Below are 25,021 nucleotides of genomic sequence, written 5' to 3'. Positions count from 1 at the left end.
CTTCTACACAGACTTTCCACTAAGTCCTACCAGACTTTCTGGTTTTCTTGGCTTCAGGGCTTGCCTATTGAAAGATGCCTGTCTGATCCTAAACCTGCAAATTTCTGTGTAGRCATGTGCAGCTCCACAAATCTAAGTAAACTTCAGCGTGTATTTAGTCATTTGAAAGATGACTAAATGATTTGTGTCTAATACGTTTTTCATACACCATATAACTACTTCTKCAGGATTAACTCAAAATATGTTAAATCACTGAGAAGCTTCCAGTTGGCTTCAGAGAATGGTGGACCATGCCTGTATCTGTGCATTTCATCTTTGCATCTAAAATGTGTTACWAATCTGCTGAGTAGTATCCTTTTAGTTCTTTACAAAGAAGACACGAAGCAGAAACAGGTGGATATTTTGCATGAAATCATACAAAAAGCTTGAGAATAAGATCCARGTCTTAAAATTTTCACTCTTTTTGGCTGTAACTGATATGAACGGGATTTGGACTTGTGATCTAGAGATTGAGATGTATAGATCTGTTCTCAAAAGCCTCAACCATCTTGCTAGTYCACACATTTATTTTTACGATAGCATTTGCTTAATATTAATTGGCAAAAAAAAAGTGCCACTGCATGATTTTTTTGTGGCTGTGCATAGCCCTAGTTCCTGTTCAGGGGGCTGCTGCCTGCCCTGGGTTTGCTTCCTGCACACTGTTGAATCTTGCAGCCCACCTTGCGAGCAGTGGCACAGTGCCATTTTCACAGATGGACYTGAGAAGAGAAATGCCAGGCCACCAGCAGGTTCCCTTGATTTCAGACTGCAAGGTCAGGTCAAGTTCTAAATATGTTTGTGATATTGTAATTGATGCTTAGCTACTCCTGATTTTAAAGAGGAGTAGGAATTTAAGATGGAGTGCTTGACATGAATGAAGTTTAGTACTTGTAAATACTGTTACTTTAATTGCAAGAATTTTAAGATGTCTCATCTGTGCTGTAACTAATTCTGAAAGATGTCAGTTCTGAGACACCTTGACTTCTGGAGTTAGAAGGAAATAGCAATAATTATGAGAGRGGAAAAGCAAGCAAATACCCAGTGAAAGCTGCTACATTTGTCTAAGAAAATTGTATCCATATTTAAGAGGCAAAGCATGTGACCCAGAAGAGCCTGTAAGTTTCTTCAGGTGTTGTTCTCAGAGCTAGATTAGAAACCCGTGCTGTGAGGGATTCATGGAAGTTTCTGCTTGATTCTTTAGATGTGAATGAGTCTGTTCTAAATCATAAATAAATAAATAAACAAATAAAGAACATGACAGAACAACTTTGCTGGCTCCCATACGAACTGTAAATGAATTGTTTGGACAATGCCTGTCAAGTGCTGCCTTCTGCAGACACTCTCCCATGGAGCAGCTTTGCTCATGTCAGTATTAGCAATCAGATGCTTCAGTTGATTGACTTGCAGAGAAACTCAGCAGCCTGCATGTTTAACTAATCTATTTTAAGGAGACTTAGGCTCATAGCTCATGTGAARGCTTCATCCTTCTCTGCAAATATCCATGTACAGAGTTTAGTTTGGTACTTCAGTACAGTCATGCATCTGGYCCTGTGTTCTTAGAGCAGAACACTTTCTAGATTGAGAATCTGTGCATAGAATCTCTTAAAACAGAGACTTATTTCAATTCCATTCAGAAATGCTAAATGAAAGAGAAGCATATGTTCTTCTGCCAAATGAAGTATTTAGCAAGGCTGTTTTCATAACAATTATGCAGGAAGTGTCACAAAAGAAGTAATTTACTGGATTTTAATGATGCAACCTGTACTGGTAATACAGGTTGATGTCAAGTAAAATTTCAAACACTTTTATAAATGAAGCAATTGATGAACCAAGACTGATGATGGGATGGATCCAAACAGCTTTGCTGCTATGTTAAAGTTGTGAAAAAATAACATGCCTGAAAAATCCTCTACCATTCTGTTTTCATAGCACTACCTATCTACTGCTTTAGGTTTCTTACAGGCTTGGGAGAGACTTTGCTCTCAACCAGTATCATCTACACACACCACAGTAATCCAGGGGAAAAGGCCACAAAGCATATGAGAAGCAGCAGTGGAGTTTAGTGCAKGCTTTGTTAGTTCTGTGATTTGCTTTGTGCTTGATTTTATTGCCTTTAGAATAAAGGATAAAACACGACCATGTTGCTTGAAYGTCCCAGGTAGATGGTAACAAAAAGCAGAAGCACATGCTTTGGTCATTTGCCCTTTTAGTCAGATGAATACAGCAGAGCACAGGACCTTTTTGATTATGGAAAATACCTGGGACAGATCAGACAGGGTCAGTGCACAGAGCCCATTGAAAACTCATCCAGTGTTCCTAGAGTGTGACTGGGGCATGATCTCGCTCCAAAATGTGCAAACAGGATAAGGGGATGCAGGTACCAGTGTGAGAATGGCCCCAGCACTCTGGCTGCATCAGCCTGAAKTGGGCTAGAACACAATCTCAGTGAAACTACACGTTTCTGGCAAAASTAGACTAGCACCCTAGAGGCTGTATAAATTCTTCAGAAGCTGGGGAAGTAATATGAAATAACTTCCAGAGAAGGAGAGCACTGAGTTCATACTCAGCAGATGCCTCTCCCCAAGGGAAAATTGTTCTGAACTGTGTCGACATCAGATCGTGACACACAAAAGTGATGAGAAATGGTCCTGCCCSTGCCTGGGCCGGTGTTCTTCCCCTTTTCCTTTTCCAGAATGGGATGGCCGAGTCGCTGCCCGAGTGGGTTTGATGTGCAGGGAGAGTTATTTGCTGTTTTGGTGGGTGTGTGCAGCAGAGGGCTGCGGGAGGAGGAGGAGGAGGAGGAGGAGTGAGGCTCCGGGCTGGGTGCAGCTCCAGGCACAGCCGAGCTGCTTCGGGGAGAACAGAACCGGCTGCACAGCGCTGCTGCTCCTTCTGAGCCCCCACGCAGCTGAGGAGGAAATGGACTTGCACTGAAAAATCCCTATCAGAAGGTAAACCCCTTCCTGTGAAACTGGAGCTGAACTGGAAAGGGTCGTGGCTTTCCTGGAGGAGGGAGAGGGGGGTGCAGCTTTGTGATGTGCTTGAATAGCTTGCCAGTGGGATCATAATAGGGCACTTGTACTTTTGTTCSCGTGCACCAGAAGGAATTTTTTATKTAAAGGCTGTGTATAATTCTGGGGTTTGGATAAAGAGAGTGCAGCTACACATGTTTTTAAAGTGCCAGGAAGAGAGCAGAATGGCACAGAGCTTGGGCTGTTTCTGATTGCAGCTGATTGCTGCTGTATGGAGGAACAATACTATTCTCTATCTTAAATAATTCTTGATAGAGTTTCTTGGCTCTCATAATCACTTTGGAGATTTGTTGCACAGAAATGAGGTTAGGATTTGTTTCCAGTTTTCCTGCCTTTTTGGTGAGGAACGTGTTTTATCAGTTGATGTGGAACATTGATTTTTTTTCTTAATGTAGGGTTTAACTGAATAAAAGCAGAGAAATTAGAAGTTTAATAAYAACTCAGGATATTGGTAAATGGTTCAGACAGGTTGCCTGTGTRGCTGAGTAGCAGCATGGATTTAACTTAATTTAGGTTGCTCTTTCCTGATGAAAAATACCCTGCTGTAATKGCTGAGAAAACCACACCAGACACAAAATCAAAAATCTAAAGTAAATTTACCTGCAGAAAAAGAACATAATTTGCTTGATGTAAAAATCTTTCTAACAGAATTTTGGTGATTCTCCCCCATCAAAAGATAAATTTGGCAGRAGAGGTATCTGTAGTTGGGAAAGACTTGATATATAAAGATGACAAAAGAGTATCTGAAGTTGACAGAGCCCTAACAGAAGTTCAGTTGCTATGGCAGCATAATCACAAGGCATTAACTTCTCAGCAGTGGTTTGGAAACCATCCTTCAGTCAATTTGAACATCAATAGGAAGGGGAGGAATGTTAAGAGGATATAAAGATGGTGAATAATAAGAGCAGGTTGTAACAAGTAATTTGAAAAAATAACCAATTAAAGCTTCCTTATTGCCACAAAGGGATTTATGAAATCTCTCAGGTGCTTATAAAATTATGTCTTATCTCTATAAATTGCTTTTGTGAGTACAGTGTTGCTGATTAGAATCTATATATCCTAGCAAAGCATCTTTAGCATCTACCTTTTTGATTTAATTAAATATTCTCTAGAGTGTTTCTTGTACTAAATATTATTAAAAAACTTCAGCAGACTGATCAAAATTCTTCAAAATGACATTTTAGTAGAAACATTGGTATTAACACAAAGTTTCTTGCCATCACCAACAGCCCTTGTGACAAATAACCACTTCATGTATTCCAGTAACATGAAATAGACACCAAAATAAGTAAAATAAGCTTTTTCATGTCTTAGAGGTGCACAGAACACACAGCAGTTTTTAGCAGAACAGTAACTTACCTGGGTGAATTTATTATTTGTGTTRCTTAACTGTATTAAGAAGTCACTTGGTTGTACTGCAGAACACATCTTGTTCTCTTGGAGCAGACTCCTTTAGGGAAAACATAATATTTTGGTTTTCTTTTGTAGCTCCCATGGCTACTTCCATCCATTTTTTAAACCTTTGCATTGTGTTGGTGCTGCCTGCCACAATCTCCCACAAGAGAGATATAAAACTGATCAAGATCCCTGCACCAAAATATTTGGACTGAACCCAGAAGTTCCTCCAGTGTGGCAGCCCCACTGGCAGATGGGATGTGGTGGCAGGGGAACATGGCCGTGCACTCTGCAGCAAGATGAAATTATTTCAGCCAGTTACAGACCAGGAGAAACGTGTCCTGGATAGAGATCACAATGAAACATGGTTTAAATGGTGAAATATTTTTTTTTGCAGCATTTTGATGTTTTATTTTTAAGTCTTTAAGGGTTCCTATCAGTGAAGACTTTGCAGCTGACTTCTAGAAGACTAGAGTAGGACTTCTATCTATCTCCCATAAAAAGTAATTGTTGGGAAGAATGCAGCACTAACGAGTTTGAAATTTGAGAAGTGGAGAGGAGCCTGTTGGGGCAAGTCTGGAGCTGTCACCTGCTTTAACAGGCTCCATCCTGGTATTGTGCTCAGCACTCACTCCAGGAGGACTTGGTCACCTCTCTCTTTTGTCTGCTTTGTCAGGGTGTTTTCCTGAGGGGGGAAAARAAAAGTCTAGAAAAACAAATACTAACCCAAAAGATATGTCTGGAATCTCTAGGGACTTTGAAGTTCACAGAACTAGCACCTGCCATTACTGAGCAGGTGGTTTTACTGATGAAGAAATATGATCGTGTGAGTATTTTATGGGTGGTTAAATGTTTGAAATGACCACCTGAGGTAGTAGATGGGTAGATTTTAATTATATTCTCATGCTACATTAGAAGATCTTACAGGTCTAGTAGCTCTTTGGATAAACATCTGGGATGTATGGCATTTATTACAAGACTTTTTCTTTTAAAAAGGGAAAAAATAGCACATGTTAAAAGATGCATCTTTTCATCACCAGCAGTGCAGATACTCTGGCATTTAAACTGTGAAACTAGTTTGGGAATTTTTGTGGTTTGCAGAGGTCAGGGAAATTAGTGTCATAAATCATTTAAGTCAAAATGTTAAGAAATTGACTTTTAAATGTGGGATTTTGAGAGAAAGATTTGTTATGCATAACGATGGATTTGCCATTGCTTAGAGTTCTGTAAAGAAGTTGCATTTTGGCTGGGGAATGTTTTTTTCCTAGCAATGAGGAGAGTAAGAATTGAGGCAGTGAGAAATTTTAAGTAGATTTATCTCACCATCACCCTTGAACTGCTGCTGTTGAGGGAAAATCATGGAGATGCTGCAGTCAGTTGAAGATCAAATGGCAGCAAATGTTGTTAGACATCCCTTTCTGCTTTATGTCCATTAGCTCTTTCCTGTTCATCACTGCAGTAATACATGGGAATAGTTTTTCTGTGGTAACTAGAAATCTTGATTTTTATGTGGAGCTGAAGTAAACAAGAYAGGGAGTAAAATCCCTGTGTCTTGGCTCCAACATGCATACTCTGMCTGGATATTCTTGCCAGCAAGGATTCAAAAATGTACTTGCATAGTTTTGCAGTTGTAATTGGAAATCATGTGTATCAGCAGCTAGAAGACTGACAAATAAAAGTTAAAAAAAAGGACTTCTGCCAAGAAGAAAAGGCCCTGCTTCTAGCAGAGTACATGTTGGTGGTCTGACATTTATTCCAAGTTCTTTTTGAAAAAGGTACAACTATTTGTCTGTGCTAACTATCCACTGGTTACCCTGATGGCCTTTCTTATTTCCATTTTAAATTTAGAATAACATAAACACTTTGGCCAGAATTACAGAGCAAGGATTCCTGAGAAACATGTGAATGTAGTCAAATACAGGCTCATAACTGATATGGGTGACTCTGGAGTGACTGTGAGGAAAAATACTTGAAGTAAATTTGTCCTTTCCCTAGGCTGTCATCTGTTGTTTGTTGTGATCTCTTGCTTTAAGAGATTTCCAAAGGTAGTAGATAGCATTGCAGTTAATCAAGAATAAAACCCATTCTTTAGACTTTTTAAAGCATTATCAGATCAGACTGTTGCAATGGGATCAGTTTCCTGCAAGACTAGGCTTTAGTCAGTAATGGGAAAAAATACTCCCTGCTCAATTCCCACATAAGATCTTCCCCTATCAGAACAATCCACGAGTCTCCGTGGTAAAACTGGCATAAATTGAATGTTGCATGTCTGTTTTGTTTCTTACCAGCTACTTTTGTTTTATATTCTCTGGATGTACTGAGTCTGACCTCATGCTTAGTTRCTTTCTCTCCTCCTTTGGCCCTTACAACTCGTGTATCTCTGTTGTTTTTGGGACACTCCCTCTGAAATGAATGCAGATATCAGAATTGCTCAATCACATGCCAAAGCTTGCATGATTCCTGAATCAGCCTTCTGACAGACAGCTGGAAAGGCAGCTCTGTGTGAGATGAAGAAGAAACTTGGCTGCACTTGTTTAGATCTAGTGCTGTGCTGCACGGAGGTCCAGCAGGGCTGGGACTCTGAGAATTYGAGATCTCTGCTTGGCTCTGCTGCAAGCATTAATTTTGGTCCAGGGTGAGTTGCTTAAACTCCCAGGCTCTCACTGGCTTCCCCAGTTAGAAAACAGTTTGCTCTTGTCCATTGAACAGTTTAAGATGGGTTTTTCCTCAAGCTGTTCTCCGCACCTTCCCCAGAGCACCGAGCCCTGTCGCAGTGCTGAGCTCTCAGGATGAGGAACAGTTTTGGGGCTGATGCAGCTCAGCCAACCCCAGAACTTCTTGAACTGTCTCAGTGAACCACAGGTCAGATCAACCAAAGCTGCCTTCTAGCTGCAAAGCCCCTGCTATACCAGGAATTTTGCTGCTTAGGCAAGAAAGGTCTCAGAGAACTGATTTAACACTATTGGGAAATTTTCCAGTGTGACCTGTGCTTCCTAGGAGCTGCCTGATGCATTTGTAAAAGTTCCTCTCTATGTAATGTCTACTGGAATGGATTTTAAGGTCAGAAGCACAGCTAAAGTCATCTTGCTTGACCTGCTCTTTTCAAAATCAGAGCTTTTCCCTAGAAACCAAATGAAAGCCTATCCTTTGGGAAATTACCTGGTCATGAAAACTGCAGAATGATTGCAAAGATGAAAGTTTTCCCTCATGCTGCTTAAATTACCTTTGCTTTTAGAAACTTCACCTTGTTTTGAGGTTAAATTTATCTAATTCCAGCTTTTTGATGTCACAGAGTTTTCAGTGGGATTGAAAAGCTCGTGCTCTTTCCTGCTATTACTTCCTTTCTCTACTTTTAATCGCCTGTTGTCCCCTCTGAAGCCTTTATCTAAGTAATGATTTGACTCTGAGTCCTTCAGGATCACAGCTGAGGGCTCACCTTGTGTTGATGGCTCTCCACTGAGTTCYCTTCTGCAAATCCATGTGTACGCCCTCCCAAGTGTTACAAAACTTCTTCTGCCTTCTCTTTATATTCTTTGTATACATTAAATGATCAGAAGAGCCCGCCCTTTCAGGTACTCTGTGAGAGCATTTTCTAGGATATTTTAATGATGTTCTCCTGCTTCTTCCATCAGTTGCTGTTGCCCAGAACCTGCCCCTCCATCTCACAGTCCCTCACTTACTCGATTTGCAGGCATTTTACATCAGTCTATGAAAAYATGCTTGGTTTAGATGGCTTAAACAAGCATTGCCTGTGAGTCACCAGCAGATTTACCAGGAAAGGTTTTAAATTCTTGTATTGGCCAGCAGCACCTCACGCTGTGGGTTGAAGGAAGTAATCTCTGAGGTATCTGGCTCAGCAGATCCTCCCCTACTATCACAGCCATCTGTCTGAGCAGTGCCTAGCTTCAGTTTTCTTAAGAGTCTTTGAGTTCAAATTATTCAGGTCTCTTAATTTGTAAATTTTAATTAGTAGAAAACACTACTAAAAAAACCAGTCTTGCTCAATAAATAGTGTTAAATAGAAAATTGTCACTGTCAAATACAGACCCTAAAGATACACATCCTGAATGGTTCTGCCTTTTCTGTGTCATCTTTCATCATCTTCATCCACATCTYACAAGGGAACTTTGCCTGATCTGTTTTTGGGTTTTTTTCACATCATGCTCTAATAAAGATCTTTACTGTCTTCAAATATCCTGTTCCTAGTTACTTTGGTAAATTTATCTTTCTTATTAGTTATATTTATTTCTAACATAATGACTTAGTCATTGCCTTTTTTTTTTTCTTTTTAGTTAATATTATGTCAGTTCWTATGATAGGGACATGCAGCAGAATGTCTTAAAGATTGCTGGGTTTTCCTTTTATGGTTACTTAAAGATCTAGGAATATGTATGTTCCTTCCAAATGCCACGTGCATGTATAATTATATATGCATATCTTACACTGCTATTTCTGTTTGTACATACATACAATCAAATCATGATCGGAGAGAATTCCTAATTTGCTGGACAAAATGCATAAAAGATAAATGAACATTTAGTTCTCTAACACTTTGGGTAGCCTAAAGATTACAGAAGATACAGAAAGTCCACACCTGTACTTAGAAACTGGACTTATTCCAGCATTGTTAAGAAATAGAAAAGGGATTTGTGTCAAGCTTTGCCAGATACTTGCTGCTGAGGAGTTCAGAATTAAAAAATAGTCTTTGCAATAAATGGGGTTTAAAAGAAAATTAAATGGTGAGTGCTGGATTTTGCCTTCATATGCACTTAAAGTGAGGGTAATGAAGGCAGCGAATTCACAGATTCGTATTATAATTAGATAGAAATKAAATTTAATAAAATRTAGTACATATATTTCTTCTGGATTGCTTCTGATTAACTACTTATTCAGTTGGTTGGATTAGGTTTATCTGTGCATAAATCCTAGATTTTCCTAGATTTGTGTGATCTGCACACAAGATCCTAACAGAGATGATGCTGAAACCTTCACAGTGGGCATTAAAGCTGTSTTTGCAGTTGTCTTGCTCCTTTCCACTGCCCACAATGTTTTAACCAGCCACTTTGGGGTATTGGGGGTGCATTGCTGAGCTGAGTGGAATTCCTGTCTTTGTGCTGACCTCCTGCTCTTAACCGTGTAATTAACAGGAATTCTCAGCTTTGGTCCTGTGTGCAGCAATAGGTGGATTTGCCCCCATARAGACAGAATGAACAGCTCCCATAAAGACCATAACTGGTAGTTAAACATCTCACCTGTGAGTKCAACTTGCTCAACTTTGGGTGTTGAAGGAAATGAGATCTCAGAACTAAAGGTAATTTATAGGATCTTCCTCAAGCAAGTCCCTCTGGTATTCAGTGCCATGAGGGCTGTTCTTCATGCCAGCAGAGCAGTGCACAGCTGGGGATTCAGCCTGAATGATCATTCACATCTCTGCTGTAAGRAAAAACTGTATTCCATGCAGTGAATAATGGCATTGCTGTCAGCAGCAGCTGATGGCAATAACAATGTTGTGTATCCATGGAATTAACACTAACAAGTTACAAAGTTTATTACAGTCCATCCATTAAGGAATTTACTAGCATGGCATTGTCAGTCACTGCTGTAATGCTGGGAATTATTTTTGTGTAAAATCAGACACTGGGCATGAATTAACAGGGCGAGTGTTCATACCAGCAGGGCAGCTGGGGTTTTGTCTCACCCARGGCAGCGCAGCAATCAGTGGAAGGCTCTGAGGGTCTCCCATGTCTCTTGCTTCCATGTTGTCATTCGGATTTACACTCACAGCCTCACGCTCCATTTCCCACTTTTCCCCAGCCTTGTGTGTTGCAGCTCCATCAGCTTGGGAACTGCCAGTGTGAGCTCTGCTTCCTGCTGCTCCATCCTCTCGCAGGTTGAACAGGGGCAGGGACTGTGCTGAGAGCTGCTTCTGTTGACATGTTGTGATAGTGGTGTAAAAAACAGCTTTAGAAGGTCCACATTTYAAAAGTGCATATTAAACAAGGACTAATTTTTGAAAGATTTTATTGCCCTTTCCTTTCATTGGTAGTGAGAGAGAAACTTATGGTAGATTCTGAAATCATTTGGAAGCAAAGAAACTGCACTTTTTTTTTTTATTCCCTGAGCACAGATATTTGTAGTGACTTGCTAAACAGATAAGAGCCTGGGAAAAATGAGTGGAYAGTTTGGGTCAGGATGTTATTAGAAGCAAATTTTGGTCTTCTTAGTGTTTATGCTGTTCCAGCCGCTCGTGAGATCACAGAAGCCTGCAGAGAAGGAAACAATGGAATTTGATGTTACATGGAACATCAAACAGGGTTGAAGGTTCTGTGACCTCTGCRAGTAATTAAAATAAAGCTTCACTGGAAAATGGTAGGCTACTGCCACGGTTCCTGTTTTACAGTCATGACATTCCTTAAGAGGTTTAAGAGATGACTCTGGATTATTCTTTGAGCTTCTCCTTAGTCCTTCAGGGAGTTAAGAAATCAAGTCATTCTTCTCAAAGTCATAATAGGAATAAAGATTGGATAGGTTTGTCTGTGAAACGGGCCTATTACAACTGTCCATAAAAACTTAAACAGAAAGGAAAAAGGGGAAGTGCTTTTACTCTTCAATGTACTCTTTCAACTACGTAATAGTTTTTATATTTAAATAAAAAAGTAAAGTTTTCTACATGTTTAATAGCTCTCTGTCAGGTGACTGTTAAGTTATCTCTGAAAGGAGAGTGAGCGAGTGCAGCTGTGCAAATGTAACACAACAAATATGCAGTTAATTGTGTCCTTTGGCCAGCAGAACATGTCTGTTGGTAATTAGTTCTTCCTCTACCAGACCCACTGGCATGTGAGCTCTCCTAGCGGGATTCTTGTTATTGTTCTCTCTGGCTCTTGTTCACTGTTGTTCTGGAAGGAAGGACAGAGCTGAAGGCATGAGTAATAGGAAATCTTAAGCTCTCACGTTCACCAAAGAGGAAAACATTTATTTAATCAGCCTAGAGCTTTACAGGCACTCAGAGAATARAAGTTAGTCTTGTGGGAAGTGGGGGCAGAGGGGTTGGACTCAGAAAACACAGTCCTTGGCTTTTGAAGTGCTGTTACCCCGGGGTTAGGGCTGTACGTGAGCTCAGCACAGGTACTTTTTCAGCTGGATTTTTGGGACATGTTGTGTCAGCTTGTCTGCAGCTGTATTTGCAGCTCCTGGGTTGGAGTAATTCTTGCAATACCCACCACTGCCTTCCTTACCAGCTAGGAGTGACAGTACATTTTTGACTTCAGAAGATCCTTAAACAAGGGAAGTTGGTAAASTGAAGGCAAAGGGGTGCTGTGCACGAGTTTGGGGCATCAGCGGTGTGAGAAAGGACTGTAAAGGAGCTCAGAGTGTGGTGTTCAGCTGGTGCTGCAGCCCTTAAATTTACCTTCTGAGCTGCAGGAGGGTGTAACAGTGCACATGGGGTGTAACAGTGCCTCTGCTCTGCCCCCTTCTCACTCYGAACTGGGCAGGGTCATGACCCCCCCAATTAGAGGGAGCCTTCAAAGCCCTCTCTAAACAGCCCACAGAGGCTTTTAGAATGGCTTAATCAGCTAAGGAGGATTTGTAATGTYCCAAGTTGAAGCCATTTAGCAGAATAGCATCCTGGAAAAAGGCTGGAAATTTATAGCTTCTGAAGCTATAAGGTGATCTATAAAAAATTTGGTATGAAAAATTTGGGTTCTCATTGATACGTCCAGCTTCCTGTGTAGCCCATGATCCATTAMTTCTGGTCACTGAGCCTCCAACTGTCCTTTATCAGCATTAGAGRTTTGATTGCATGGTTTTATTGTTAAGACTGGTTATGAAGGATACACTTCTATAATGGTTTTCCTTGGTAGCTTTTTTCCAAAGTATTTTGTGTAGGACATTAAATGTTACTTAATCTGCTTTGTAGGCTGGGAAACTGAAGCTCAGTGTTGCTACAGACTTGATTCCAGTTTAAGTCTTGAAATTATCAGAATAAATAGAGCCTTAATACTATCTCAAATAATATTGTATCTATTTTGTTAACATGAACATGCATATAATGTGCATATTGTGTATAGTATACATACTTAGCAGATGCAGAAAGTAACTAAAACTAGTATATCACTGATCAGTCACCAATCAGTAAGACTTGCAGAGTCATAGAAAGATACTAAAATTTAGCATAGATATATTTACATTTCTAATTATGCTTATAGAATTCCTTTGGTCGCTCTGCAGTTCTAAGGCTCTGGAAGTATTTGATAAATGAGTACATACTACTACTTTTTTTAAATTTCATTTTTTCTGTCTACTGTGTTCAAAATGGGATTTAATCTGAGAAGCTATCTTGGATTTGTCAATGTGGGTGGAAGATAAATAGGCAAGTCAGAAGAGGTTGTATGTTGTTACAAATTGATAACTGATGTTCTTTGCTTTTAGGGCAAGTGCAAGTGCCAGATGATTTAACAGAGACTTTATAGGCAGTGACAGCGACACATAGATTTAATATTTCATTTGACAATAAATTGCTGTCCATTCATTCAAGTCCATTTAAGAATTTGTATGCAAAGTAAGAGTTAAATATCATTTTGGCTGATTTTAGCACTTCTAGCTAAGCAAAACTGAAGTATATAAAGCAATTAATTTAGTTTACTCAATCTTAGTTTAGGGAGAGTCCTCTAAGATATGGGTCACAGTTTATGCTTGATGGTTTGGATAGTCCTGAGGACTCAACCAAAGTGGAATAATTCAGAAGGGACCACAAGCAGTATGACAGATCAAAACCCAGTGGCTGCATAACACAGCAAACTGGATGGATCCAGAGGATTTCTGGATGTGACCTGGAGAAGGGGCAAGGAGAGCTCAGAGCTAAAGGCAACAGCCTTTAACCCTCTTGCACCTTGGGGGAAATGTGCACATAATCGATGTTACCTGTTACTGCCTTCAGTATTGAGATACAAACCTTTTGATCCACAGCACAGTTGCATAAGATCACACTGGGAATCCTGAGTGAGGATTAAGTAGCCTTAAGAGGGTAAAAGCAACAGTCTAAAAAGAGTGAATATTTCATTGCCTTGTAGATCCAAATGGTTTTCCTAATCCATTATAAATGACTGATTCTTAGCAACCATTTTCCAAGATGATCACAGCAAATCAGGCATAGCAAGATAAATCCTGAAGTTGAGGATTCAGAATGTTTTCCAGCGGATATCCACTGTAGAAAAGCTCCCAGTCACGTGTTGTAGAAACATTACAGAGGCAAAAAACTCATGAAACTGTTTTAGAAGTGTCTAACAACAACAGTTGCAGCAGCTCTGGTATTGACTCCCCCGAAACCTCTCGAGTGCAGGGTGTGTGCTTGCTTGGACTTTGCAGGGTTGTGTTATCTGGGCGTGGTGTTCATTCATCATCACTCACACCAGGCTGAAGTTTGGCTGGTTGTGTCAGTCTCGGGGAAAGACCTGATAAACTTGAAATTGRTCCCTTTGGCTGTTTTGAAGAGGCAGGTGTACATGGTTTGAACTATATTCCCTTGACAGTAGCTTATCAGAAATTTTTCCAGGACAGCAAAATTTCAGAGGCCACAGGCCTGCCCATAATAATGTGATGAATTCTGGATTTCTTCATTCTATAAATTCCAGTCTCGAATGAAACTAGTGGGACACCTCAGAGGTTAAATAATTGCTAGGGAAAGTCAGAGATGGAGAAGACAGCCACTAATGATAATGATAGAGAATGAGCATTAACTGTGTTTTTCTCTCTCAGTTCAATATTGACTTTGTTGCTGCAAGTAAAACATCAGCTTTGTTTTCTCCCTCATTAGCTTTTCTTCCTTGAATAAGCATATTTTGTAGTGACTTTTCATTCTTCCATTTAGCAGAGATCCTGTTTTGCCTGATGSCTCTAAATCTACTGTGCAAAAAAAACCCTAAATCCCATTACTCTCCCTGTTTGATGTATTTTGCCCCTWAAGAACAGGAATCAAAGCAAAGGCAGGATCTGAGTAAGAGAAATGCAGCTGAAAAGTGAATGTATGGCTGAACTAAAAACACACTGAGTCCTCTTCCCTGGCCTTTCATTGCTGAAATTCCTGGGTAGGAGTTGTTAAAATTGAGTGGAGCAGCTTTACCTGTTGGAGAGCTGGGTGGCAGAGCTGGTTTCTGGTTTCTGTCAGGCACTCTAATCCATGTACTTCATCATCTCATATAAATGCTTTTAAATAGAAATCCAGCGTAATGAATGCCAAATGTGAACCGAAAATAAGCTGTTATTCTTCTCAATAGACATGATGAAAGGTTGGATTTAGTAATGTTACAGTCTTAAGTATGATGAAGTACAAAATGGTTTTGATGTCATTTTACAAGTCAGCTATAGAGTAAACAGATGCCTTGTGCATATAACATCTTAGTGGATGGGGAGTATTTGTGAAAAAAGGACTTGAAGTTCATTTGTTTGGAAAGCCAGATGCAAATTTAAAGACTTTTATAATTCCTTACTTGTCACTATGAAGTAATTTTCTAGTCTTAATTATTTTTTTGTTTAAAAGCCTGATGTGGACATTGTGTGCTTAGTTTATGATGGGAGGAAGCTAATGTATTGATTGCTTTGGTCTCCTAAGGAGAAGAAATCACATTAATATTTGTGCCTTGATTTTTCCTGTCCTTACAGGCCTGAAATCTGATCAGCTTTTCCTATTATGGGTATCAATGTATTTAAGAGAATGAATGACTCAGTGGATTTGGATTTGGGTAACAGGATCTAGGGTATTTGGGGCCTTTACATCAGTAGTTCAAATTCAGCTCAAGCTGTCTGTGTTAGCATAGCTTTTGAAGTCAGGCATCTATAAATTAAATTAATGGTCCCAGAAGTGGCTCTAGAAAGCTCTCTCCACTAATGCCTGTACCAGCAGTGTAGGGAGGAAGACCAAGAAATGAAATGGCAGGCTGAAAACTCTGTCATTGACTAAATCCTTCCCTAACAACGGAGCAATTGAATAAAGATGTGTTGTTTGGCAAAACAAGGAGGCAGCAAGTTCACACAAATTAACTGCAGAGTGACATTCATTGCCTTGGACTGTTAGATAGATGAAGATTTAAAAAGATGTTTGTCAAATCATGGAGAACAGATACACTGTGATGTAGCTCCTGGCCAGGAAAACACTGATTAGTTGAATKGGAAGGTGTGAAGAGGAAGGGCTGTTCTATATTGTCTTTTACAGACTTTTTGCCAAGCAGTCACTGCTGGTCTCTGTTGAGGACAGGATGGACCTCAGGGCTGGAGMAGAGCTTACATTCTCAGTGCTGTTGTCACATCATGAGGGCAGTGTTGTATCCTAACAGGTGAACTAGAAGAGAAAGGGCAATGGTCAGTCAGCCAATAATGAGTGCTCACAGAGCAGTGCAATGCATTTGTCCCTCATGTCCCTTTTTTTGTTTTATTTCAGGCAGGTGACAAGCATTATCATCCAAGCTGTGCACGATGCAGCAGATGCAACCAAATGTTCACAGAAGGAGAAGAAATGTATCTGCAAGGTAAGGGATGTCTCCATTCCAAAACAACATCAGACATTGTGATTTTTCTGTCACCGACCTCAACTCCATGTAATATGGCCAAGGAGGACTATAGTCATCCTGCCTTCAGTAGTTCCTAATCACGTTTGCTTCCCTTACCTAATTCCCTTTTATCTAGTCACATCTCTCTTTTTATTCCCATTTACTTTAATTTTATATCTTTCTACAGTCACCTGTTTCTTGTATGTTTATTTTCATCTCCCCTTTCTAGTTAATGGTCTCGCATTCCAAGTATTGCCAAGCTTGGTTTTTCCATGATCTTCTCACATAAAAAAGAATATGATCTTTGCTTTGATTGAAAAATAGTCTTGATCCGAATCCCACCTACTCTCTGAGAGGTTATTATACTAGCAATTAAATTATTTTCATTACTTGCTGTAGTATTACTGTTGGTAGAAGGATGTACCATTAATGCATCCCAGTATCCATTAATGCAACCCAGAAATAAAAGTGAAAAAGGCAGATAAATGTTGGGATTTTGTATATTACACTTAGGTTAGAAAACTTGCTGTACTTGAAAGGAATGTAGAAGAATAAGGAAAAAATTCTGGACATGTGGCCACAGCCATCTCTTGAAATACTGAGGAGAGTTTCTTACTGGAGGAGTTCCAAAAYAGGATAATATTGTTCAGGCATTCCTTTGAAGCTAACTTGTTTTATTTTGTAGTTTGTCCTTCCTTGCAGTCCCTCTCTCTCATCTCTCACTGACCTTATACCTTAGTCATCTCATTCCAGCTGTGCACAGAACGGGATGTGAAATTGTGAAGCAGCTCTGCTTTGCAGGAGCAAGGAGAGGCTGGATGAGGGCTGGGTGGGAGGTGCTGCTTTCTGATGGCAAATTGGAAAAACTAACTTGAAAGCAGCAGTTAGGGTACCTGGTAAACCTTGGTTTCCTCACATTATAGTGTGATAAAGTACAGGCAGAAGAGCATCAGTTTGTCCTTTGCTGTTATTAACATCAACCATTTGCAACTGGTGCCATTTGCAGCAGCCTCGCAGGGARTGGATTTTGGGTTGATTGAGCAGGCTTTGGTGTAAATTTCTGCTGATCAAAATAAGGCGGAAAGTATCACTTAAACTAGGCTGGACTTTATCCTGGACAAGTTCAGGTGATAGGAAAGAGGATAGAAGAGAAACCTGGCTGACTGATCTGATGTTTTCTTAGTGTATCTTTCTGTGGTTCTGAATCGATGTTCCTTGTGCTCACTGTCCCAGGGGAGGAGCAGCCCGAGTTGCATTGCTTTATTGTTCATAAGCTGCTTTCTGACTAAATAATATAATTGCTGAGTGTGCTCCAGACTGTCCTGCCAAAGCTTTCCTTGCTGAATTCATTGTGCTTGTGAGGACCTAAAAGCCTTTCCTGTGCAAAGCTCTCAGCTGAAATGCATATCCTGACTCCATCCAAATCACTGACCCTAGGGTGCAGAATAACAGCATTCCARGCATTTCTCTGAAATAAAAATACAACACCACAATAAAGCTAGAACAAAAATCACATTGTTGATAAAATACACTAAAATAGGCATCTTCCATCTCACTTCTAGTTGTCCTCTCCCTAGGATATGAAAGCACTTGGTGTTGCTTTGTATAATAGAGGAGCCAGGCAGGACTGTGGAACAGACTTGTATTAGAAATGTGTGGGAAAACTGCAAAAGGACAACATGGACAAACAAGCTGTCTGTCTTGGGGGTTTTCTATGTTAGGGATGGTCAGAATAATGGTAGCAGAATCACTCTGGCTTGGCACTGCTCCAACACATGAAAATGAAAAGCATTTATGCAAGAATTAACAGCACCAGAAACCTTCTCGTTCCCATTGACCTCCTAGTAATACATTTTCATATGGGCTGCACTATAAAGCTGTTGCTGAACTAGGATTGCCCAGTATTTAGAGAGATGATGATGCTGAAATAATGGTATGAGCAAAGTATAAAGCTGAATAAATGAGCATGCTAGTTAGTGTTTGCCAAGTGAGCAGACAAAGATAAGTTAAGAATGGGAATRATCACAATTTGCTGAACTGTTTCCTGTGGTAAAAAAGAGGAGCTATGCAGCTTGGGAATTTGCACCCTTGCAATCATTTTGAAACAGATTGGTGTGTTTGGATGAATAGTACCTACAAATGCAGGTTGTTCAGAGTTCAAGATCACAAAATCATGTTTCATCTCTTTAGCCTGCTCTATCTGATTTAGATTATTAAATGTCACATCTTTCAAATCTCTTACCGTTTTGTGAAAAAAACCCATGACCCTTAGCTAAGTTTCACCATAAAAATGACATCCAGATTCCTGCATTCTTCATTTTCAGCATTCTCACAGGGCATTCCTAAAACTGTGCCAGTTTGTGATAAATACTGTCCAAAATGCAGTGACAGTTTCTCTTTGAAGGTAGGAAAAGTTTAATAGAAAAGAATCACAGAATTTCTAAGGCTGGAAAGATCCCTAAGATCATCAACTCCTACCATTAATCTAACAGTGAGGTACAGAGAAATAGGGATCAATTTTCTCAGGGCCACACAGGAAGGAAGCTCACAGCTGGATTTGAGACTTGAACCAAAATCTTCTGAGTCTTAATTCATCCTTGAGCAATAGGTGTCATATTCAGAAACGTATCACTCAGATCACTTCTTTTAACATGAACTTAGAACCTTATAACATGAACTCTCTTCCTCCTGCACAGACAAGGCACAGCTCCCTCCTGATCTCTCAGGCTCTGTGGGGTCCTGGCTCTGAGKTTGCTGTTTGTTTACAGAGAAGGCTGTTGGTGCACTTCTCCCCGTTGTCTGATGGTTTCCCTTTGCCAAATGCACAGTTTCTTCTTCCTCAGCTTCGACTCACAGCCAAACATCTCAGACCCTYGATCCAGAGTCACAGCAGTCTCTCCTGTCTCCTGATGATGACTGTGCTGTGTACTGCTGGGAAGCCAAATGATTCCTGCTGCTCTTTACTTCTGTACCAAGCCACGTAAGGGYTTGTTAGAAAAAAAATTTCCAGGGGCCCTGACCCATCCCTCTCCTGGGCTCTTAGGGTGGGGTTTCCTCTGGCTGYTCTTGAGCTAATAGTCACCAGCAGGAGACCTGGACTTGGCTCTGTTTGGTTTCTTTGTGGACAGAGGGAAGAGGTGATGCTCCCCCCTGCAGATAGTCAAGGCTCTGGGTTGACTTTGTGGTGACTGGAACGAAGGATGAATTTGACTGCAGCTGCAGTCAGTGTTAAAAATCRGTGTTAGTTTTTACTCCATTTCATCTCAGCTAAACCTGCCAGCAGCTTCCCAGCAGTGACCACAGTTTACACTGTTCCAGAGGACAACTGAAATGGGATGGAAATGTTCCTCTGCTCAGCCCTTGGGAACAGCCAGATACTTCTACTTGACAGAATAAGAAAGAATCTCATATTTTGRGAAAAATCAGCAGAGGACTTGACTTTTTTAGTGGAATGTATAGCTGGAATATGCCATGTGCCAGTGTCACACATCAGAGCAAGGGGCAGAAGTGCTGTGTGTGGCAGGGGCAGGGACAGTGTGCTCTGAACCAGGGACAGCCCTCTCACTGCTGCTTTGCCCCTCCTGTCATTTTGGCCTCTCACCCACTGCCAGTGGCTCACACACAGCCCTGCCTCTTGCATTGTGGATTTTCTAATTTTGCTTTTCCTTTTGCATTTTGCTTGAGGGAAGAAGTGATCGGGGTAATACTTTACAGTAACTGAACATGACACCTATTGCTCAATGGATGTACAATCAGAACTGCCTTTTTATGTGGGGCAGTACATAAGGGGAGAACAGATCAGGTAACCATGGCCCRGTTTCTTTGCTCTTGCCCTCCATCCTGCCAGAGGAACCCTCTCTCTTTCAGTTCCTCCAGCTGGTGCTTGCTGACTCTCTTGCTGCTTGAGTTTTAATTAAGAATGTGTGCAAAGTGCTTTGGCAGCCTCAGGACAAAGCTGATACGCCAAGGATTTGAATATTTTTTTTTTTGTTTCACTTGTATTTCTTGTGAGCTAGACTGTAGTATGAATTACTCTCATAGTTCATACAGATTCAGCATCTGATGCAGTGAAGAGATTGTCTTTAATAACTGACTTGTCATGACCAGAAGTCATCTGCTTTGAGTAAAGATGTGTTTTTTCCTCCCTCAGGTTCCACTGTCTGGCATCCCGACTGTAAGCAATCCACCAAGACTGAAGAGAAGCTCCGGGTAAGCTGAACTCACTTCTCAATGACACACCATACATTTTGCACACACAATAATTGAATGTTGTTTTTAAAAGAGTGACTTTTTCCATGTTTTTTTCGCATAGCTGTCACAACTCTGGCAGAATATACAGTGGAGGCACTTCAGAGGTATTGCTCTGATTTTTAGGCTTACCACCTTCACATACCTGTCTCAGTGCACTGCCTTAAAGATAGTGTCATTTACTGACATACAGACGTGGCCAAGTATCTAAGACACTTCATTTCATATCTCAATTGTTGTGAGAGAGACTCTTAAGGAGAAGATATGAACAGGGCAAATGCTATCATATATTTTAGTAGTTTTGCACATYTGTGTAATTGCTCTATAGTTATCCCCTGTTCTGCGTGGTTATTTGCAGCATTTAGACAAGATGAACTCTTCTTTCCTTGCCATCCAAGGAAGCCTCAACCTAAAGTGATCCTGATTTGAATGCCAAAAAGAGCCACAGTTACCTTTGGAGTCAWATCAGCACATTCAGACAAACTTTCTGGGTCAAATCCTCAGTGACAGTAATGCTGCACTGATAAATGCTAGAGCCTGGCTTTTTGCATGAACCAGGCAATTCTAAGCCCCTATTCACTGATTCATCCCCTGGACAATTTTCTCTTTTTGATGTCTCAGTTAGTCGTTTGAATTTAGCTCATTTGCCRGGATATGAATATTAGAGACTGCATATGAATAAATGATCATTCAGATAAGGAAAATAAGAGGTGCTGGTAGATACCTGTGACACCCTGTGGGTTGTATTCCACATGGGCCTCATTCACAGGAAGCCACATCCTTTAGCATTTATTCTGGTGCACTGGTCTGTAAAATATCCCCCACAGAGAATTTTTTATGGTCATAGGTAATGTGCAGATAAATTCTTGTTGAGCAGAGTTCATRTTAGTGTGGGCAAAAGCATAATTGGCCCTAGCTGGGCATGGTCTAGAATRGCCAAGCCTCAGTGCAGGTGCCACCCAGCATTCACACATAGTTCTGCCCTCACTTTTTGTAAGAAATTGGAAAATTATACCAGACTGGATTTTCTTCCTCATTTAACAGTCTGAATGTAAAGACAGCATTTTGGCCATGCTTAAGTGTCAGACTGATTGTACTTTCTAGTACTTGGTTGCAGTACAATACCCTCTTTTCACTTGGACCCAGTAGTCTTATCAAAGCACTCCTGACTGCACTGGCCCTTACTAGCTTTCCCCAGCTGACCTTATAAATCAGTGGGCTTATTGCCATTCCCCATGGAAATGGCCATAGTCCTCTTCAAGTATTTCCCTTTTTGTCAGTATTCTCCCCTTTAGCTAATTTTAATTGAAGTGAGCAAAGTCATTCAGTTAAGTCACCTGCAAGGCTTTGCCTAAGTGAGTTTTTGCAGGAAAATGAGGTGAAGCTGAAGGAGGCATCTTGAGGGAGCTTCTGAGCAATGTCACAGCACAGCATCAGCGTGCTCCTGGAGGAGAGCTTCTGTGCACAGGTTCAGTATGTCTTTAAGGCATTGATAAATGCACCATACCGAAGCTGGCTGAGAGTGGAACCATTTTTGGCTTCTATGGTACCTCATAGATAATCTCTGTCTGCTCTGGTGCAAAGTCAGACACCTTATTCTGAAATCAGCTGGAGTTCCCTTTGATGACTTTGATGCTTCATCCTGTTGACCCAAATGAAGRCAGTAGCAAACAGGTAGGTGCAGAAACAGAGCTGGGGGAATCGTGTGCTATTGAGCATGTCAGCACTAAATTGAGAAGTGTACTTTGACTGAATGTCAGTTTTTTATWCAGGGTCAGGCCTAGGTTTTCTGGTGGTTCTGCAAAAAGCCAGTGCCATTGCCTATTTGTTTGCTAGGTTTCCTTTCCCTATGGAACAAAACAAAACAAAAAGYCCTTTTATCACTGAAGTCACTTCAGAAGTTTTCARCAAGTTCTGTTTTCTCTCAGTAACTGAATTGTGATATAAACTAATCAGCATTCGAGCTGGTCAAGATCTGAGAGGGACCTCATAAAAGCAGTGGTTGCTTTAGATCTTTTCCCCACGGAWATTTGTGGAAGATTACAAAGACAAAACAAGCAGAAAACAAAGCAACCATATGCATGTTGCAAAAATATACATTGTTTAGGTGTTTATTTACAACTGTCTGGCTGTTCATGATTCTGCAGTGGTCAGTAAGTAACAGATATTATAACACAAGTAGATATTAATTACTTGATTGAAAAAAAGAGCTTAACCACTGAACTGGGGAAACTGCTTTCCTTTTCACTCATTTTTCCCTTTTGTGTTTCATGACAGCATTCCTCATCTGAGTTCTTTTATCCAAAGAGTCTGGTTCTGCGCAGGCCACGCTCTGCAGAGGTTTGCTGTTGTGTTTGCATAGTGTTGATAATGATCTTCTTTACTGAGAAGATTCTTCATTATTGCCATTTGCTGCGCTTGCTACTACTCCTGCCACACAGCTTTCCTGCTATCACTTGCCACCATGGGCACTGACGCTGTATTTTGCATCACTTGTTTCAGTGTTGCTTGTTAATTCTCACATTTTTTTATTTTGTTTAATGAAATGCTTAAAATTAACTTTTTTATTTTAGATTCAGATGAGCTTTTGGGGGCTTTAGTATTGGTTTTCCAGTATTCCAGAAAGTTTTCCTTCTGAAACTAAAAATTAGAGGGCAAATATGAAGCAAATKAAAATGGTGGAAAAATATCTGACTTTAAAGTGATGGTTAAAAGTAAATAGTTTTCCATGAGCAGTGATTTATGTTTTTAGAAAAAAAAATGCTATCAATTAAGTCAGTTCCTTTTTATATACATGTTTGATCAACTACCCATGAATACTTTAGTTGAGAAAATGCTTACAAAATCCCAGGTTTGGATATATTCTGTGTACTGCCTGAGAGCATTTGCCTCTCTAATCTGGCACACATCCACATCTGTCCTCTCTGTTCTCTTGATTCTGGAGTAGCTTTGTACTTYCAGATTTTCCTGAGTTTGCTTTGTACCTCCAAACTCCACCCACTTCCATTTCTTCTCCTTGGGGGCAGTGTTGATTTGTTGGTTGTGTCTGCTRTGGGACGTGTGGCTGTGCTGGTGATGGCACCTGAGGTGGTTTCCAGCTGATGATRAAGCCAGAGCAGGGTGGTGTGAGCTGGTGCAGGCTGGCAGAGGCAGACAGGCTGAGAGTCCATGTCACTGGATGTCTTTGGTGCTGCTCTGTGCAGCCTTCACATCTCTAATTGCAGAGTAGATGCAGTCCTGTGCCAGCCAGGGCAGGGTGTCTGTGTGAGATCCAGCCTGCAGGAAGGTGTGGAATGGTGGAATCCAACGCTGTGATTCCGTGGGGTTAATGCAGCCCCTCTACCCTTTACCCTGCACAGTGGTTTAGTTACTTAACTACTCTTGAACACCACTTTTTCTGTTAGCTACAGACCTATGTATCAGGAAAATGCAGCATAAAGATGTGTTAYCAGTGCTCCTAAGGAGAGCAGTGTCTCTTCAGTCCTAGGCTTTATGAAATCAAGTGGCGGAGAACTGAGAACAGCAAACTCTGGGGCCGTTTCACTCATTTTTTTAGGCCAGTGTAGTGACTTTTTGCATTCAGCTTTGTATGCATGTGTCTGAGTTTCCAGTGTTGAAATACAGGAGTCTTAGGATTGAAAAAAACAAATCCTAGTCAATGTATTAGAAAAATATGCAAGGCAAAATAGGAGCAGCCCATGTCAAAATGAAGGTTTGTTCTCCTTCTTGCTTTGTGGACTGTGTAGGGTACAAATAGCTTAGGGTCAGATGAATATGCTCTTGTGTAAATTTGGTCAGTACTAAATTCTGTTTAGATGTAGATGTTATTCTACAAAGTGTAACTYAAGGCAGAATTTGGCTTCAAGTCTTTTTCTACAGAGCAGACACAATGTTAGTGTCATTGCTGTTGCTATAAAAGTGGGCCAAAGGCTTGAATCTACATGAAAATTGTTTGAAAATGGTATGGTGAAATCCTCTGAATTCTTTGAGRAGGTCGTATTGAATTCAGTATGTTCTGGACTTCCCACTTTATTTTCTTGTTCTTCCCACTTAACTKACTCTTGATGAAGGCTAAGTTTGCATGAGTAGTATTGTAGAAGTTTGGTACCAAAAACGCTCAGTGATTACCTGCTGAAAAGTCATTCTCCTCTCTGGCCTTGGTGTCTAGAAAAGAAAGAAAAATTAGTTGTAACCCATTAATACCTGTGTCTGTGTGAGTTTGAACTAAACCTRTTCACTGGTTTTGTCTTGATGCGTATTTAGTGCAGAGAAATRAGGAATGCATGCATTTGAAGGAAACACTCTTGTAAGGAGAAGGGTACAGTTAAACCAGCAGAGAGGCACAAAGARTGCTCTGACATTGAGGGGCTTTGTTGGTCTTGTACAGCCACTGAAAATTACAGAAATCCATAGCAAATCCTTATTTTATGAACCCTGGTTTCAAGTCCTAATTAAGTGTCAAAYCTTGCAATTGATGGAGCAGGTAGTCAGTGTAACATATACTGAGAAAGTATTGAGAAAGTCAAATCCCTTACTGTTGCAAAGTCTGTCTGCCCAGTAGAAGAAATTCTGTCCTAATCTTCTATTAGTTTATTTATAAATATGCTTCACTTAAAGTAGCTTTTGAGGTTTAGAGAATTTGCTTAAGCTATAATGTTAAATGTTATTAAGTGAAAACATATTCATTCTTCTGCAGCTATTATCACCGCCTTGCATAATGAACTCTATCAAAAAATTAAGGCAGGTACTGTAAATGGTGACGAT

The 25,021-nt window shown here is 40.5% G+C and overlaps 1 protein-coding gene across 12 annotated transcripts in view; it reads left to right on the top strand.

The window, feature by feature from the left end:
• Positions 1-25,021, top strand: part of ABLIM1 (actin binding LIM protein 1) — a 176,346-nt gene that overhangs the window by 115,745 nt on the left and 35,580 nt on the right. For all 12 annotated transcript variants that reach the window (XM_057370283.1, XM_057370282.1, XM_057370280.1 and 9 more), the window contains exons 7-8: positions 15,901-15,988; positions 20,160-20,218. In XM_057370283.1, coding sequence (XP_057226266.1) covers positions 15,901-15,988; positions 20,160-20,218 — 147 coding nt within the window. The remainder of the gene's footprint in view (positions 1-15,900; positions 15,989-20,159; positions 20,219-25,021) is intronic.

The sequence above is a fragment of the Malurus melanocephalus genome, unplaced genomic scaffold (genome assembly GCF_030028575.1).
Source record: "Malurus melanocephalus ecotype Western Australia unplaced genomic scaffold, MMel_1.1 scaffold_122, whole genome shotgun sequence".
NCBI lineage: Eukaryota > Metazoa > Chordata > Aves > Passeriformes > Maluridae > Malurus > Malurus melanocephalus.
The sequence above is the reverse complement of the archived record's forward strand: the minus strand, read 5'-3'. Positions and strand labels throughout refer to the sequence as shown.